This window comes from Coregonus lavaretus (genome assembly GCF_964263955.1).
Source record: "Coregonus lavaretus genome assembly, chromosome: 22".
Classification (NCBI taxonomy): Eukaryota; Metazoa; Chordata; class Actinopteri; order Salmoniformes; family Salmonidae; genus Coregonus; species Coregonus lavaretus.
In genome coordinates, this window is record NC_140009.1 from 5,116,252 (window position 1) to 5,131,501 (window position 15,250).

The 15,250-nt window shown below is 43.4% G+C and overlaps 2 protein-coding genes across 2 annotated transcripts in view; one reads left to right on the forward strand and one right to left on the reverse strand.

Moving 5' to 3' along the window:
• Positions 1 to 15,250, reverse strand: part of LOC311149472 (uncharacterized protein) — a gene marked incomplete at both ends in the record, with an annotated part of 790,865 nt that overhangs the window by 285,231 nt on the left and 490,384 nt on the right. The window lies entirely within an intron of this gene.
• On the forward strand, positions 806 to 11,213 carry LOC311149360 (guanine nucleotide-binding protein G(t) subunit alpha-2-like; the record flags this gene model as incomplete). The annotated part of the gene is made up of 8 exons (XM_084186529.1): positions 806 to 917; positions 5,410 to 5,452; positions 5,728 to 5,869; positions 6,465 to 6,625; positions 8,581 to 8,709; positions 9,814 to 9,943; positions 10,368 to 10,521; positions 11,026 to 11,213. The coding sequence occupies 8 exons, from the start codon at positions 806 to 808 to the stop codon at positions 11,211 to 11,213; spliced, it is 1,059 nt and encodes a 352-aa protein (XP_084042655.1).

Below are 15,250 nucleotides of genomic sequence, written 5' to 3' on the forward strand. Positions count from 1 at the left end.
TCTTGTGATGAGGTAGGTTAAAGCAGTGCTGGATCAAAAGCCTGCACACACCCACACCCTTCTCACACAACCGTGAACCGTACCGTGCTAGCTCGGAAATGTTCCTTTCACATTGTCCTTTCCAGCATGGAACTGGTACTGGTAGAATCAGAGTAATAGGGGCCTGCACTTTCTGATCATATACAAGAGCCCTTAAAAGGGGCAATCTGCAGTTCAAACAATAACAAACTGGTTAAACAGCTGAGGGTATGGGCCTGGAGAAATGTAACCACTCTCAAAATGCTAGACAGAGATATGATACAATGACTGATCATTCATGATATCAACTACAGAGACTATAGTGTTTGTTTACATGTACTTTGTTTACAAACATTGGAGTAAAACAACAAGCTCATGAGGCATCAAGTTATACTCTTCAAGAATCAATGGCTATATATCTCTATATATTTCACTTTAAAGTTCTCTAATGGAGGTACCGAACAACAGTCAGAGCATCTCTCCATCCCTTAACCAACCCTATTGGAGCCAAACCGGTCGTGTTTTGGTCTCTTCAGCCCAGGCCTGATTAGCTGCGTTAATAGGATTTGGCTTCTGGTTCCATGTTCTACGACATGTGCTTTAAACCACAGACTACCCGAGTGACATTTAGCACTTGAACCTGCAGAGAAGCGACACTCTTGACTTAACCCTCGAACGGCAGCCCTACCTACCTAACTGACAACTACCGAACAATCTAAACACATCGTTCAGTGACTGAAAGGCCGTTTTCTGTGTAGCTGAGCACTCGGGGCAACTAACCGCCAAGATGTCGATGGACGTGCCTGAGGATCTGGAGATGGAGGGAGAGGAGGGGATAGACTCCAAGGAGCTGAAGAAGCAGCTGGCAGAGTCCAAGGCAGTTAAAGTGCTGATGCTGGGTAAGTGAACTGAACCCATTGGTGTGACTGTATCGGAGGTGATTTGAAATGATGTTCTTGTGATGAAGTAGCCCTGTCTGAGACTTAGAAGCCTGAAGGATGTCCTTTTGGTCTAATGGCTAAGATGTTGGGATCCCCCATTATATTTGTTCCCTGTTCATAAAGAAACTGAAAGGATATATTTCAACTAAATACCATGGAATAATAAACAGGATATTTGTTGTGGCATATGTTGTGATATCAGAGATTTGGTTGAGGTTTAAAAGGGGGAGGCAACATTTAACACAACACACTTGGTCCCTCTGAAAACCTGGCCTCAGGATAGCACTACAAATATTTGAAATTAAATTGAGATTCCCAGATGTCACCTGTTTAAAAACATCTGTAATTTTCACATTTCATGTTTCTGGTGTTGAATGTAGTCCATCAAATGATATGATACTTTCTCTATGGTCCCATTTCAATCAAACACAGACAATAAGTCCTGTTTTTGTCTGTGAATTGAATATTCACTTTGTCTGAACATTGATAGTTAAGAGCAACACGGTCTGAACATTGACAGTTAAGAGCAACACTGTTTAAACATTGACAGTTAAGAGAAACACTTTATCTGAAAACTGATAGTTAAGAGCAACACTTCGTCTGAACACTGACAGTTAAGAGCCAACAAACAAATACAGATCAAGGCATAATGTTCTTTCTCTCAGAATGTTTAAGATATATGTGACTGAACCTAGAAAATAAGGAACATTGTTAAAGTACAGATTATGAGCTTTAAGGTACATTTCTCCCTGAGGTACATTGAGGTACATTGCTCCCTCCCAGAAGAGGTGTAGTCCAGGGGAAAGTCAGGACACTGTGAGGTGCTTAAAGAATCACTACTTTAGGTCCAAGTGAATCATGTCCCCCTGCTGATGAGAGGCCAAGCCAATTACTGGTTTAGTCCAGTCTCCAGATCCAGTCCAGATTGGTGTACCCATCCTCTCCTCAGACAGCATTTACCCTTTCACACTATCAGGCCAACCCAATCCAAACTGTACTTTCACACAGTGGTGGAAAAAGTACCCAATTTATCATACTTGAGTAAAAGTAAAAGATACCTTAATAGAAAATGACTAAAGTAAAAGTGAAAGTCACCCAGTCAAACACTACTTGAGTTGAGTTTTAAATATAGTATCAAAAGTAAATGGAATTGCTAAAATATGCTTAAGTATCAAAAGTCAAAAATCATTTCAAATTCCTTATATTAAGCACGGATAGACAGGGGCACTCAGACATAACAAAGCACTGGTTTAGAGGCAGTAAAGATGACCAGGGATGTTCTCTTGATAAGTGCATGAATTGTACCATTTTCCTTTTCCTGCTAAGCATTCAAAATGTAACGAGTACTTTTGTGTGTCAGGAAAAATGTATGGTGTAAAAAGTACATTGTTTTCTTTAGGAATGTAGTGGAGTAAAAGTAAAATAAAGTACAGATACCCCCCCAAAAAACGACTTAGGTAGTACTTCAACGTATTTTACACCATTCTCAGATCAGCAGGGTTCAGATGAGTTCTCAGATCAGCAGGGTTCAGATGAGTTCTCAGATCAGCAGGGTTCAGATGAGTTCTCAGATCAGCAGGGTTCAGATGAGTTCTCAGATCAGTGGCTGTTATGAGAGTGAACTCTGTTTACGCGTGATCAGGGGTGTATTCATTCCGCCGATTCTGTTGAAAAAATGTTTCTTAAAACGGAAGCAAACGGAACAAAGTGGGGATAAACATACCTGAATTTGTCCAATAGAAACTCTCATTTGCAACTGTTGGACTAATGATTGCAACCTAGATCAGCTAGATGCAGGCAAGAGTGTGCAAAGCGGTATTGAATGTGTCACTGTCTGTCACCTTAAATCTGTCTCTCGACCTGTGTGCACCTACATTGTAAACTTTCATTCATAGTCTAGGTTGTAGCAACCTCATGATGGGTACAGGGAACATTAGAGTATCACGCAGTAGCCTAAACCTATGGATGTTACATTGAACTGGGTGAATGGAATATGAATGGCAGTCATCCAATACGCTGTAATAGAAATAAGGCCATGCTCGTGAAAAACAAATCGTCCTCCCTCATCTTAAACGGCACCAACCGCCACTGCTCTACATAGAGCCACTTAAATGTCTTAGTCAAGGTCAAAGATCAGATCCAGAAACAGTAAGTATATACAGTGCCCTCCGTAAGTATTGGAACAGTGAAGAATATTTCTTATTTTGGCTCTAAACTCTATACTTGAAATCAAACAATGGTGTTAAAGTGCAGACTGTCAGCTTTAATTTGAGGGTATTTTCATCCATATCGGGTGAACCGTTTAGAAATTACAGCACTTTTTGTATAGTCCCCCCCCATTTTAGCGGAGCAAAAGTATTGGGACAAATTCACTTATGTGTATTAAAGTAGTAAAAAGTGAAGTATTTGGTCCCATATTCACAGCACGTAATGACCACATCAAGCTTGGGACTCCACACATTTGTTGGATGCATTTGCTTTTTTGTTTTGGTTGTGTTTCAGATAATTTTTTGTTAGCCCTCTGCACTAAAGCCTAGACATTAGATTGGGGTCTAACACAAGTTTTAAGGTCTCATGTCTCAGGTTGATTGTTGTTTTTTTTCATAATGCTTGCTGTGTTAAGACACAGGACCAGGTTGCATTATGCTTGCTGTGTTAAGACACAGGACCAGGTTGCATAATGCTTGCTGTGTTAAGACACAGGACCAGGTTGCATAATGCTTACTGTGTTAAGACACAGGACCAGGTTGCATAATGCTTGCTGTGTTAAGACACAGGACCAGGTTGCATAATGCTTACTGTGTTAAGACACAGGACCAGGTTGCATAATGCTTACTGTGTTAAGACACAGGACCAGGTTGCATAATGCTTGCTGTGTTAAGACACAGGACCAGGTTGCATAATGCTTGCTGTGTTAAGACACAGGACCAGGTTGCATAATGCTTGCTGTGTTAAGACACAGGACCAGGTTGCATAATGCTTGCTGTGTTAAGACACAGGACCAGGTTGCATAATGCTTGCTGTGTTAAGACACAGGACCAGGTTGCATAATGCTTGCTGTGTTAAGACACAGGACCAGGTTGCATTATGCTTGCCGTGTTAAGACACAGGAGACATAAAGCTCATCCATAACACTCAGCAAGGAGGTGCACGAAGAAGAGGGCGGGACAACCTTAATCTGGATGGGCACTGAGCCAATGGGTGCTGTCTGTGGCTAGGAGTGGCGCAGGACTTAACCAATTAGAGTAGACCAAATAGAGTTTTGCCCAATTTCTATTTTGTACCTTTTATTAAACTTTTATTTGTCCAGGAAGTCCCATTGAGGCCAGAATACATATTTTACATTACAAACATTTAGTCATTTTACATTTTAGTCATTTTAGCAGACGCTCTTATCCAGAGCGACTTACAGGAGTAATTAGGGTTAAGTGCCTTGCTCAAGGGCACAGACAGATCTTTCACCTAGTTGGCTCGGGGATTAGAACCAGCGACCTTTCGGTTACTGGCACAATGCTCTTAACCACTAAGCTACCTGCCGCCCGGTTTCTTCAGCTGGACACAGCATTACAAACATGAACAGCTATCGAGGATAAAAAAACCCCCCACCATTACGGTGTTTAAATAAAGGTTTTAAATAAGTGACGCCAAGGCCTTTGTCCTGATCTGCCTGAGAGAAGCAGGCCGCATCCCAAACAGCACCCTACTAAGCACTGATCAGAGGTAGTGCACTATAAAAGAGAATAAGGGGTAATTTGAGCTCAGAAAAAAACAAAACAAGCTGAGCCGTACTGCACTGGCCTGGTTACATGTTGGGGTCGGCCACATCGTATTTTAGTTTTAAAATAACGGTTTTAAAATAATGATTTTAGGTGACATTAAAAAAGGTATTTGTGGTGAAGTCTCTGACAAGCTGCCTCTCAGATGGCACCCTGTTAAGCACTGGTCAAACAGTAGTGTTTAAAATGAAGTCTTTTGAAAAATAAAAGGTTTTATAAGTAACATCCAGGCCTTTGTCCTGCTGTGTTCTGAGTCCCAGGAAGGAGACGTCAGTGATCTCCTCACAGCCTGTTCTGTCAAACTGCTCTATTATCACTCTGTCCCACAGGGGCTCGGGTCAAAACTAGGGCACTATACGGAGAAGAGGGGTTTGGGACGCACCCTACGTCTCGCTAGCCACCAGGTCCAGGAGCATTAAGAGATTTTATTGTCACATACACCGGATAGTGCAGTGAAATGTGCTGTTTTACAGGGTCAGCCATAGTAGTACGGCACCCCCCTGGTGCAAATTAGGGTTAAGTGCCTTGCTCAAGGGCACATCTGCAGGTTTTTCTACCTAGTCAGCTCGGTTTTTCCAAGCCAGTCCCTGATGAAACCCTTGTAATAAAAAAAATTACATTGTTGACATTTATTTATCTGTTGCAATAAATTGTATATTTTTGTTTTCTTTCAGGCGCTGAGGAGTCGGGGAAAAGCACCATCGTAAAACAAATGAAGTGAGTTAAGTTACAACTGAAGTACGCCTTCGGGTTGTCTCACTGTGAAATGTGTGGCAGCAGAGAAGTGAGCTGCATTGCCACAAACACACCACTAGGTGGCAGTTTGGATCGTTGAGCCACATGGTAACGGAATGACAGTTTGTGCTGTTTGTGCCATCGTTCTGTTACCAAACTTTGCATCTGCGCTGTTCTTGAAGTAAATATGTTTTTTTTTTAATCGTGGAATTACTCAACACTAACCCATGTTGTCTTCTGCTTCTTCTTCTCCACAGAATCCTCCACCAGGGTGGTTTTAATAAGGAGGAGAAGGTGAAGTCCAGAGGGGTGATCTTTGGTAACATCCTGCAGTCAGCTCTGTCCATCGTCAGAGGCATGAGCATCCTGGGGATCAAGTACGGATCACCGGCCGCAGAGGTGGGTACTGCAGGCTGGGTGTGTGTGTGTGTAGAATTATACTATAATTAAACAATAAGGCCAGAGGAGGTGTGGTATATTTTGCCAATATACCACGGCTAAGGGCTGTTCTTAAGCACGACGCAACGCGGAGTGCCTGGATACAACCCTTAGCTGTGGTATATTGGCCATATACCACAAACCCCTCCGAGGTGCCTTATTGCAATTATAAACTGGCTACTAACGTAATTAGAGCAGTAAAAATAAATGTTTTGTCATTCCCCATGGTATACCCTGTCAGCCAATCAGCATTCAGGGCTCGAACCACCCAGTTTATAATATACTGTATAAACATGTTATACTATATAGTCACATTATACTATACATATGATACTATACTGTACTATACATATTATTCTATACTATACTATACATATGATACTACACTGTACTATATAGACATATTATACTATAGCGGAGTTGCCAACAACCGGATGTTCCGGATGTTCTACAGTAGTTACTGCCGTTTCTTTTAAGCCTGGTTATGTTACGTTATACTATATTATAATATAATATACTGATGCATGTATGGGTTTTGTTCTCTCTGTGTCACCAGGATGAAGGCAAGAAGCTGGAGAACCTATCCAACTCTACTGAGGAAGGAACCATGCCTCCTGAGCTGGCTGAGTGCATCAAGAATCTGTGGATGGACCCTGGCATCCAGGAGTGCTTCGAGTCAGCAGCTGAGGGCTACCAACTCCTCGACTCCGCTCACTAGTGAGTATATGACAGGGATCAACTGCCAGATTCAGGCACGGGCCGTTTTTTCTTGAGCGGATTGTCAGGGGGCCGGAACATAATTACAAATTATTTGTAGACTGCAAATTGACAGCAAGAAGGCCAAAAAGATATTGTGTTTGACTAAAACACAATCATTTCAAATCTTTCTTACATTTGTATACGATCACATAAATTATATCTTTCTGTTATGCATGGGAATACTTTGTAACATATTTCCAAAAATTAAAATCACTTGGAGCTGATTTGCTGGTGTTATTATAGTCTTTTATACTGAACAAAAATATAAACGCAACATGTAAAGTGTTGGTCCCATGTTTCATGAGCTGAAATAAAAGATCCCAGAAATGTTCCATACTCACACATTTCGCTCAAATGTTGTGCTCAAATTTGTTACATCCCTCTTAGTGAGCATTTCTCCTTTGCCAAGATAATCCATCCACCTGACAGGTGTGGCATATCAAGAAGCTGATTAAACAGCATGATCATTACACAGGTGCACCTTGTGCTGGGGACAATAAAAGGCCACTAAAATGTGCAGTCTTGTCACACAACACAATGCCACAGATGTCTCAAATTTTGAGGGAGTGTGCAATTGGCATGCTGACTGCAGGAATGTCCACCAGAGCTGTTGCCAGAGAATTGAATGTTCATTTCTCTACCATAAGCTGCCTCCAGTGTCGTTTTCGAGAATTTGGCAATATGCCCAACCGGCGTCACAACCGTAGACCACGTGTAACCACGCCAGCCCAGGACCTCCACATCCTGCTTCTTCACCTGCGGGATCGTCTGAGACCAGCCACCCGGACATCTGATGAAACTGTGGGTTTGCACAATGGAAGGATTTCTGTACAAACTTTCAGAAACCACCTCAGGGAAGCTCGTTGTCCTCACCAGGGTCTTGACCTGACTTCAGTCGGCAAATGCTCATCTTCGATGGCCACTGGCACGCTGGAGAAGTGTGCTCTTCACGGATGAATCTTGGTATGGCGTTGTGTGGGCGAGCAGTTTGCTGAAGTCAAAATTGTGAACAGAGTGCCCCATGGTGGCGGTGGGGTTATGGTATTGGCAGGCATAATCCACGGACATCGAACACAATTTCATTTTATGGATGACAATGAGATATCGTGATGAGATCCTGAGGCCCATTGTCGTGCCATTCATCCGCCGCCATCACCTTTTCAGCATGATAATGCACGGCCCCATGTCTCAAGGATCTGTACACAATTCATGGAAGCTGAAAATGTCCCAGTTCTTCCATGGCCTGCATACTCACCAGACATGTCACCCATTGAACATGTTTGGGATGCTCTGGATCGACGTGTAGGACAGCGCGTTCCAGTTCCCGCCAATAACCAGCAACTTCGCACAGCCATTGAAGAGGATTGGGACAACATTCCACATGCCACAATCAACAACCTGATCAACTCTATGCAAAAGATGTGTCACGCTGCATGAGGCCACGCTGGTGGTCACACCAGATACTGACTGGTTTTCTGATCCACGCCCCTACCTTTTATTTTTAAAGGTATCTGTGACCAACAGATGCATATCTGTATTCTCAGTCATGTGAAATCAATAGATTAGGGCCTAATTTATTTATTTAAATTAACTGATTTCCTTTTATGAACTGTAAGTAATTAAAATCTTTGAAATTGTTGAATGTTGCGTTTACATTTTTGTTCTGTTGTTTTTTCTGTTGTTCAGAAAACTTGGGGGGCCAAATAAAATCAACCGCGGGCCAAAGTTTGGCCTGCGGCCCGCCTGTTAGGAATCCCTGGTCTATGGCCTCTGTGGATGCTTGACAGTGTTGTTGTCTTTGGGGTCTAGTTACAGTAAAGCACTTTGTGATAACTGCTGATCTAAAAAAGGGCTTTATAAATACATTTGATCGATTAGTTGATTGATTAATTGATTGACTGCCTCTCGCACAGCTTCCTCAGTGACCTGGAGCGCGTCACTCAGGCTGACTTCACCCCCAACGACCAGGACATCCTACGGTGCAGGATCAAGACTGGCGGGGTCAACGAGGAGAGGTTCATCTGCAAAGATGTCAAATTCAGGTGAGCTACAGTAGCTAACTACCTGGCTGCCACATGGCTACCTAGACACCTGGCTGCCTTGTCACAGTGCATTATAGTTCACCTGCAAAGATGTCAAATTCAGGTGATGTAGTGTAACTGGTGCGATTGAACCAGCGACTTCTTACCGGCAAACCCAACACCTTAACCATTAGACCAGGGTTCTCCAATCCTGTTCCTGGAGAGCTACCCTCCTATAGTTTCTCTCCAACCCTGTTCCTGGAGAGCTACACTCCTGTAGGTTTTCACTCCAACCCCAGTTGTAACTAACCTGATTCAGCTTATCAACCAGTTCATTATTAGAATTAGGTGGACTAGATTAGGGTTGGAGCGAAAACCTTACAGGAGGGTAGCTCTCCAGGAACATGGTTGGAGTGAAAACCTTACAGGAGGGTAGCTCTCCAGGAACAGGGTTGGAGTGAAAACCTTACAGGAGGGTAGCTCTCCAGGAACATGGTTGGAGTGTACAGGAGGGTAGCTCTCCAGGAACAGGGTTGGAGTGAAAACCTTACAGGAGGGTAGCTCTCCAGGAACATGGTTGGAGAGCCCTGCATTAGACCAAGAGAAAATCCTTGTGATCTGAGAGCAGCATTTGGCCTTACAAGGCTGCGTTTACACAGGCATCCCAATTCTGATCTTTTTTTCACTACTTGGTCTTTCGACCAATCAGATCAGCTCTTTTGCCAATAACTGGGCAAAAGATCAGAATTGGGCTGTGTCTGTAAACACAGCCCAACTTAAGGCAGGGTTACGTCTTAACGAGAGCGTGATTGCAAATCACCTCTCTCTGCTTCACCAGCTACCTGGCTGCCTGGTCACAGGACTGTCTTTACTGTAGAAACGTATAGTAGTGTGTGCATATATTTTAAGTATTTGTATGCGATTCCTGCTGGAATTGAACCATCAACCTTTGTTTTTCGCAAGTGCCACGCTCTCACCATTTACACCAACTACGTGTAAAAAGCACACACACTGAAGGAGCTCATGGTGACAAAGTACTGTAGTTACTAACCGCTCCTCTCCTGTAAAAAGGCCTTTATAATTGATTGGTTAACTGATTGATTGCTGTGTCTCTCTGATGGACAGGATGTTTGATATGAGCGGTAGAAGAGAAGAGAGGAAGAAGTGGATCCACTGTTTCGAGGGCGTCCATTGCATCCTGTTCTGTAGTGCCCTCAGCGCATATGACCTGGTGCTGCTGGAGGACGACGAGATGGTGAGTGTTTACACACACACACACACACACACACACACACACACACACACACACACACACACACACTTCAAACTAAACTAAAGGAGGGTCCAGATGAGGGAGGAGACGCTGATATGCTTCAACCACACCGTATTGCAAACCTCACCGGCTAGTGCTGCTAGTGGAGCTGTTTAGTGGAGACTGTTTTGTAGCCCGACGATGATGATGATGGTGATATAATAATAATATAATATGCCATTTAGCAGACGCTTTTATCCAAAGCGACTTACAGTCATGCGTGCATACATTATTTTTTTTTGTGTATGGGTGGTCCCGGGGATCGAACCCACTACCTTGGCGTTACATGCGCCGTGCTCTACCAGCTGAGCTACAGAGGACCACATGAATCCTTCATTCCTCTTCTGCCCTTCTCTCCTCTTTTCAGAACCGCATGCACGAGTCTCTCCATCTATTCAACAGCATCTGCAACCACAGGTTCTTCGAGGACACCACCCACGTGCTTTTCCTCAACAAGAAGGACGTCTTCCAAGAGAAGATCAAGCATGTCCACCTCAATGTCTGCTTCCCTGACTACGACGGTGAGTCCTACTCTTGAGTCCCAAATGGCAAAAAGTTGTTTTCCATGGCCTTTTGACCTTTCTCACTCGATTAAAACACAATAATAAAACCAATCTTATTCCATTTTTACATTTACATTTTAGTCATTTAGCAGACGCTCTTATCCAGAGCGACTTACAGTTAGTGATTGTATACATTATTTTTATTTTTTTATACTGTCCCCCCGTGGGAATCGAACCCACAACCCTGGCGTTGCAAACGCCATGCTCTACCAACTGAGCTACATCCCTGCCGGCCATTCCCTCCCCTACCCTGGACAACGCTGGGCCAATTGTGCGCCGCCCCATGGGTCTCCCGGTCGCGGCCGGCTACGACAGAGCCTGGATTCAAACCAGGATCTCTAGTGGCACAGCTAGCACTGCAATGCAGTGCCTTAGACCACTGCGCCACTCTGTCAAACACATAAAGAGGCCAGCAACTGGTCTCTGATCAGTTTTTACAGCTCTCTTCTTATCTCCCTATAGGGTCTAACACATACGAAGACGCCAGCAACCACGTGAAGTTGCAGTTTGAGTCTCTGAACTTGAGACAGGCGGAGAAACCCATATACACCCACATCACCTGCGCTGTAGACACACAGGACGTGGACCAGGCCTTCAACGCCATCACAGACGTCATCAAGACCAACCTAAAAGACGCCGGGCTGTTCTGAGCAGCTCCTGACTGAAGGTACAGGATCGACTGCCTTTATTACCGCCTGACGCATTCACTCACGCACACACCTCAGTGCCTAACAGGCAATCACTATGTAGGACCGACATTAGTCCTGTGGCCTCACTATACACACTATAATAAAGGCCTGGCTGAGGACAGACCATCTGCTGACACACTATAATAAAGGCCTGGCTGTGGACAGACCATCTGCTGACACACTATAATAAAAGGCCTGGCTGTGGACAGACCATCTGCTGACACACTATAATAAAGGCCTGGCTGAGGACAGACCATCTGCTGACACACTATAATAAAGGCCTGGCTGAGGACAGACCATCTGCTGACACACTATAATAAAGGCCTGGCTGAGGACAGACCATCTGCTGACACACTATAATAAAGGCCTGGCTGAGGACAGACCATCTGCTGACACACTATAATAAAGGCCTGGCTGTGGACAGACCATCTGCTGACACACTATAATAAAGGCCTGGCTGAGGACAGACCATCTGCTGACACACTATAATAAAGGCCTGGCTGTGGACAGACCATCTGCTGACACACTATAATAAAGGCCTGGCTGAGGACAGACCATCTGCTGACACACTATAATAAAGGCCTGGCTGAGGACAGACCATCTGCTGACACACTACAATAAAGGCCTGGCTGTGGACAGACCATCTGCTGACACACTATAATAAAGGCCTGGCTGTGGACAGACCATCTGCTGACACACTATAATAAAGGCCTGGCTGCAAATCAATTAAAACAACATGACATGCTTTATTTTGTTTGACATATTTATGTTTCTAATTATTACAGCCTTATTATATTTCTATTACATGTCAGGTCAGACCATAGAAATGTATTACTAGAGCGGACATACCATGGTCTGAGGTCCCTGTCCCTCCCTCCCTCCCTCCCTCCCTCCCTCCCTCCCTCCCTCGACACTATCCCTGTCCCTCCCTCCCTCCCTCCCTCCCTGTCCCTCCCTCCCTCCCTATCCCTGTCCCTCCCTCCCTCCCTCCCTGTCCCTCCCTCCCTCCCTCCCTCCCTCCCTCCCTATCCCTGTCCCTCCCTCCCTCCCTCCCTGTCCCTCCCTCCCTCCCTATCCCTGTCCCTCCCTGTCCCTCCCTGTCCCTCCCTCCCTCCCTGTCCCTCCCTGTCCCTCCCTCCCTATCCCTGTCCTTCCCATATTGTTTCTATTCATGGTTTATTTTTCGTCATTAGCCTCCCAAAGTACCATTAAACAGACCTCAAGTCTCTTTGCAGGAGACTGCTGCATATGTCGGCGGAATCGGAAATTACATTTACTATCGCGGACACTAATGCTTCAGCTTTACAGTTTGACTAGAGCCCCTAATTAAGCAATGCTTTTCTCAAAACAAAATGTGGTCAACTAAACAGAGCAGCTGTGGGCATTGCAACTGCAGTCTTGGAGCGTGTGTGCTTTTGTTCCAGTTGGGTGACCAAAACAAACTGAATTTGCATGATTGATCTATGACAAAAGTAGCATTCACAAAGGCACAACAGATTTTCAAAATATATCATGTATAAATGTATAAAAGGTGACGTATTAAATGTATAAAAGGTGACGTATTAAATGTATAAAAGGTGATTAATTAAAGGTGACGTATTACATTTATAAAAGTTGATGTATTAAAGGTGATGTATTAAATGTATAAAAGGTGACGTATTAAAGGTGACGTATTAAATGTATAAAAGGTGATGTATAAAAGGTGACGTATTAAAGGTGATGTATTAAATGTATTAAAGGTGACGTATTAAATTGAGTTCCTATTTTCTTACTCTCTCCAGAACTTCCATCACCCAACTCATTGGTTTTATTTGGGCACTGCGCTGGAGGAGGTGGACAGTTGGCGGACAACTCTTTATCTGCTGTCATCGTCACCACCACCGAGCCCTGGTTCCTCGGATGCTCCCTCGACATCAACAACATCATCATCAAGTCCATTGGGTTGAAAACAGAGTATCAACATTTAACATTTTTGTTGTAAAAAAAAAAAACTGGCTATGCAGCAGGCAACGTGCTCTTCCTTGCGCGAGGCATTGGACAGCACTTAAATTGTGTAATGTACCTTTAAACCCCCTGAAGCTAGTATTTTTGTTTTTACCTTTAGTAGTCTCCTGTTGTCTCGTTTTAACTTGTAAAAAGTTATGAAGTTAACAGCAGATATTTGAAAATTCTCATCTATTTTTAATTTTGATCTGTTTTAATAGCATAAACGGTGTATTGTGAGACAAAAGCTTATTACACTTTGTAAATAAGATTAGACCAAACCAATATATATCTTATGTGCTGTGAGAAATGGACAGTTTTGAATATTACGTTTGTTCTTTTTTAGACATAAAATAAAGATGGATAGACTACTCTGTACTCTTGTTTTGGATAATTAAAGATTACACAGACAGTACTGCCACAGATTACACAGACAGTACTGCCACAGATTACACAGACCGTACTGCCACAGATTACACAGACCGTACTGCCACAGATTACACAGACCGTACTGCCACAGATTACACAAACAGTACTGCCACAGATTACACAGACAGTACTGCCACAGATTACACAGACAGTACTGCCACAGATTACACAGACAGTACTGCCACAGATTACACAGACAGTACTGCCACAGATTACACAGACAGTACTGCCACAGATTACACAGACAGTACTGCCACAGATTAAACAGACAGTACTGCCACAGATTAAACAGACAGTACTGCCACAGATTACACAGACAGTACTGCCACAGATTACACAGACAGTACTGACACAGATTACACAGACAGTACTGCCACAGATTACACAGACAGTACTGCCACAGATTACACAGACAGTACTGCCACAGATTACACAGACAGTACTGCCACAGATTACACAGACCGTACTGACACAGAGGAAATAAACTGTTGTTTTGCAGCACAACAATTCAGGGTTGGAGTCAATTCCATTTCAATTCCAGTCAATTCATGAAGTACACTGACATTTCTAATTCCAATTCTCGTCAATGCTTTTCAAAGTGGAATTGGAATTTTGTTTACTTTCTGAATTGACCTCAACACTGCTACTATTCCTCTTCTGCTTGACCTGCTGTAGACTTTACATTTGTGAGAGCAGAGTGGACGGACTAAACGCCTTGGATAGATACAATCGAATCGGAACCCTGTGACGACGACAGTCGAGTCGTACACAATTATATCACAGAGAACCTGAGCGATGTGAACATGGACGTCATATCACGCTTTACAATCAGTTAATATTAACAACATCTGTACACAGTCAAACTGAAATAGAACGTAACCACCACATCTGCTCTACAGGAGGTGTGTTCATTAGGGAACACCGTTTCAAAGCGTAGCAAAAAAGTTTGGCAAAAGAAAACAAAACAAAAAAAACAAAAACAAAAACGAGTGTTTCTTGTTGGACAATTCCAGGTAGTCCCTTCCCGTTTCAGTGTACTTTATTCCGTTTGGTACATGATGAATATGACCCTGGAATGTAAGGTAAGGAGGAAGTCATGACAGTCTCTAACCCAGATAGTTAGTGGCTATTTGGCAACCGTTTTCTGGACAAAATGACCGCTCAGTGGAGTTCTCCTTGGTTCCGAACCAATCACGTTTCTTACTTAAACATAACCCAACCCATAACCCTAACCTTTCGTGGAATTACTTGCATTTCTTGCCTAAACTGAACTAACCACATTTGTTTGTGCCCCCTTAGAACAAGATGGGATAAGAAAAACTCCATTCTGCGATTGAAGGCATGGGGTGGGGTCTGACCACAGCTTCCCCTCTGTAACATTGTAAGACACTTGATCTAGTTCATTGGTCAGCTCATTCTTAACTGAAATCCACAGGATTATAAATGCACTTAAAAAAAAAAAACATCTCTTAATTAATTAATAAAGGCTATAGAATATCAAGATGTGAATTCCAAAATTGTCTTTCATTCAGGTAATCAATAAGTATTGTCTCACAAAGGGTTATGATAAAAGTATTAATCTCACT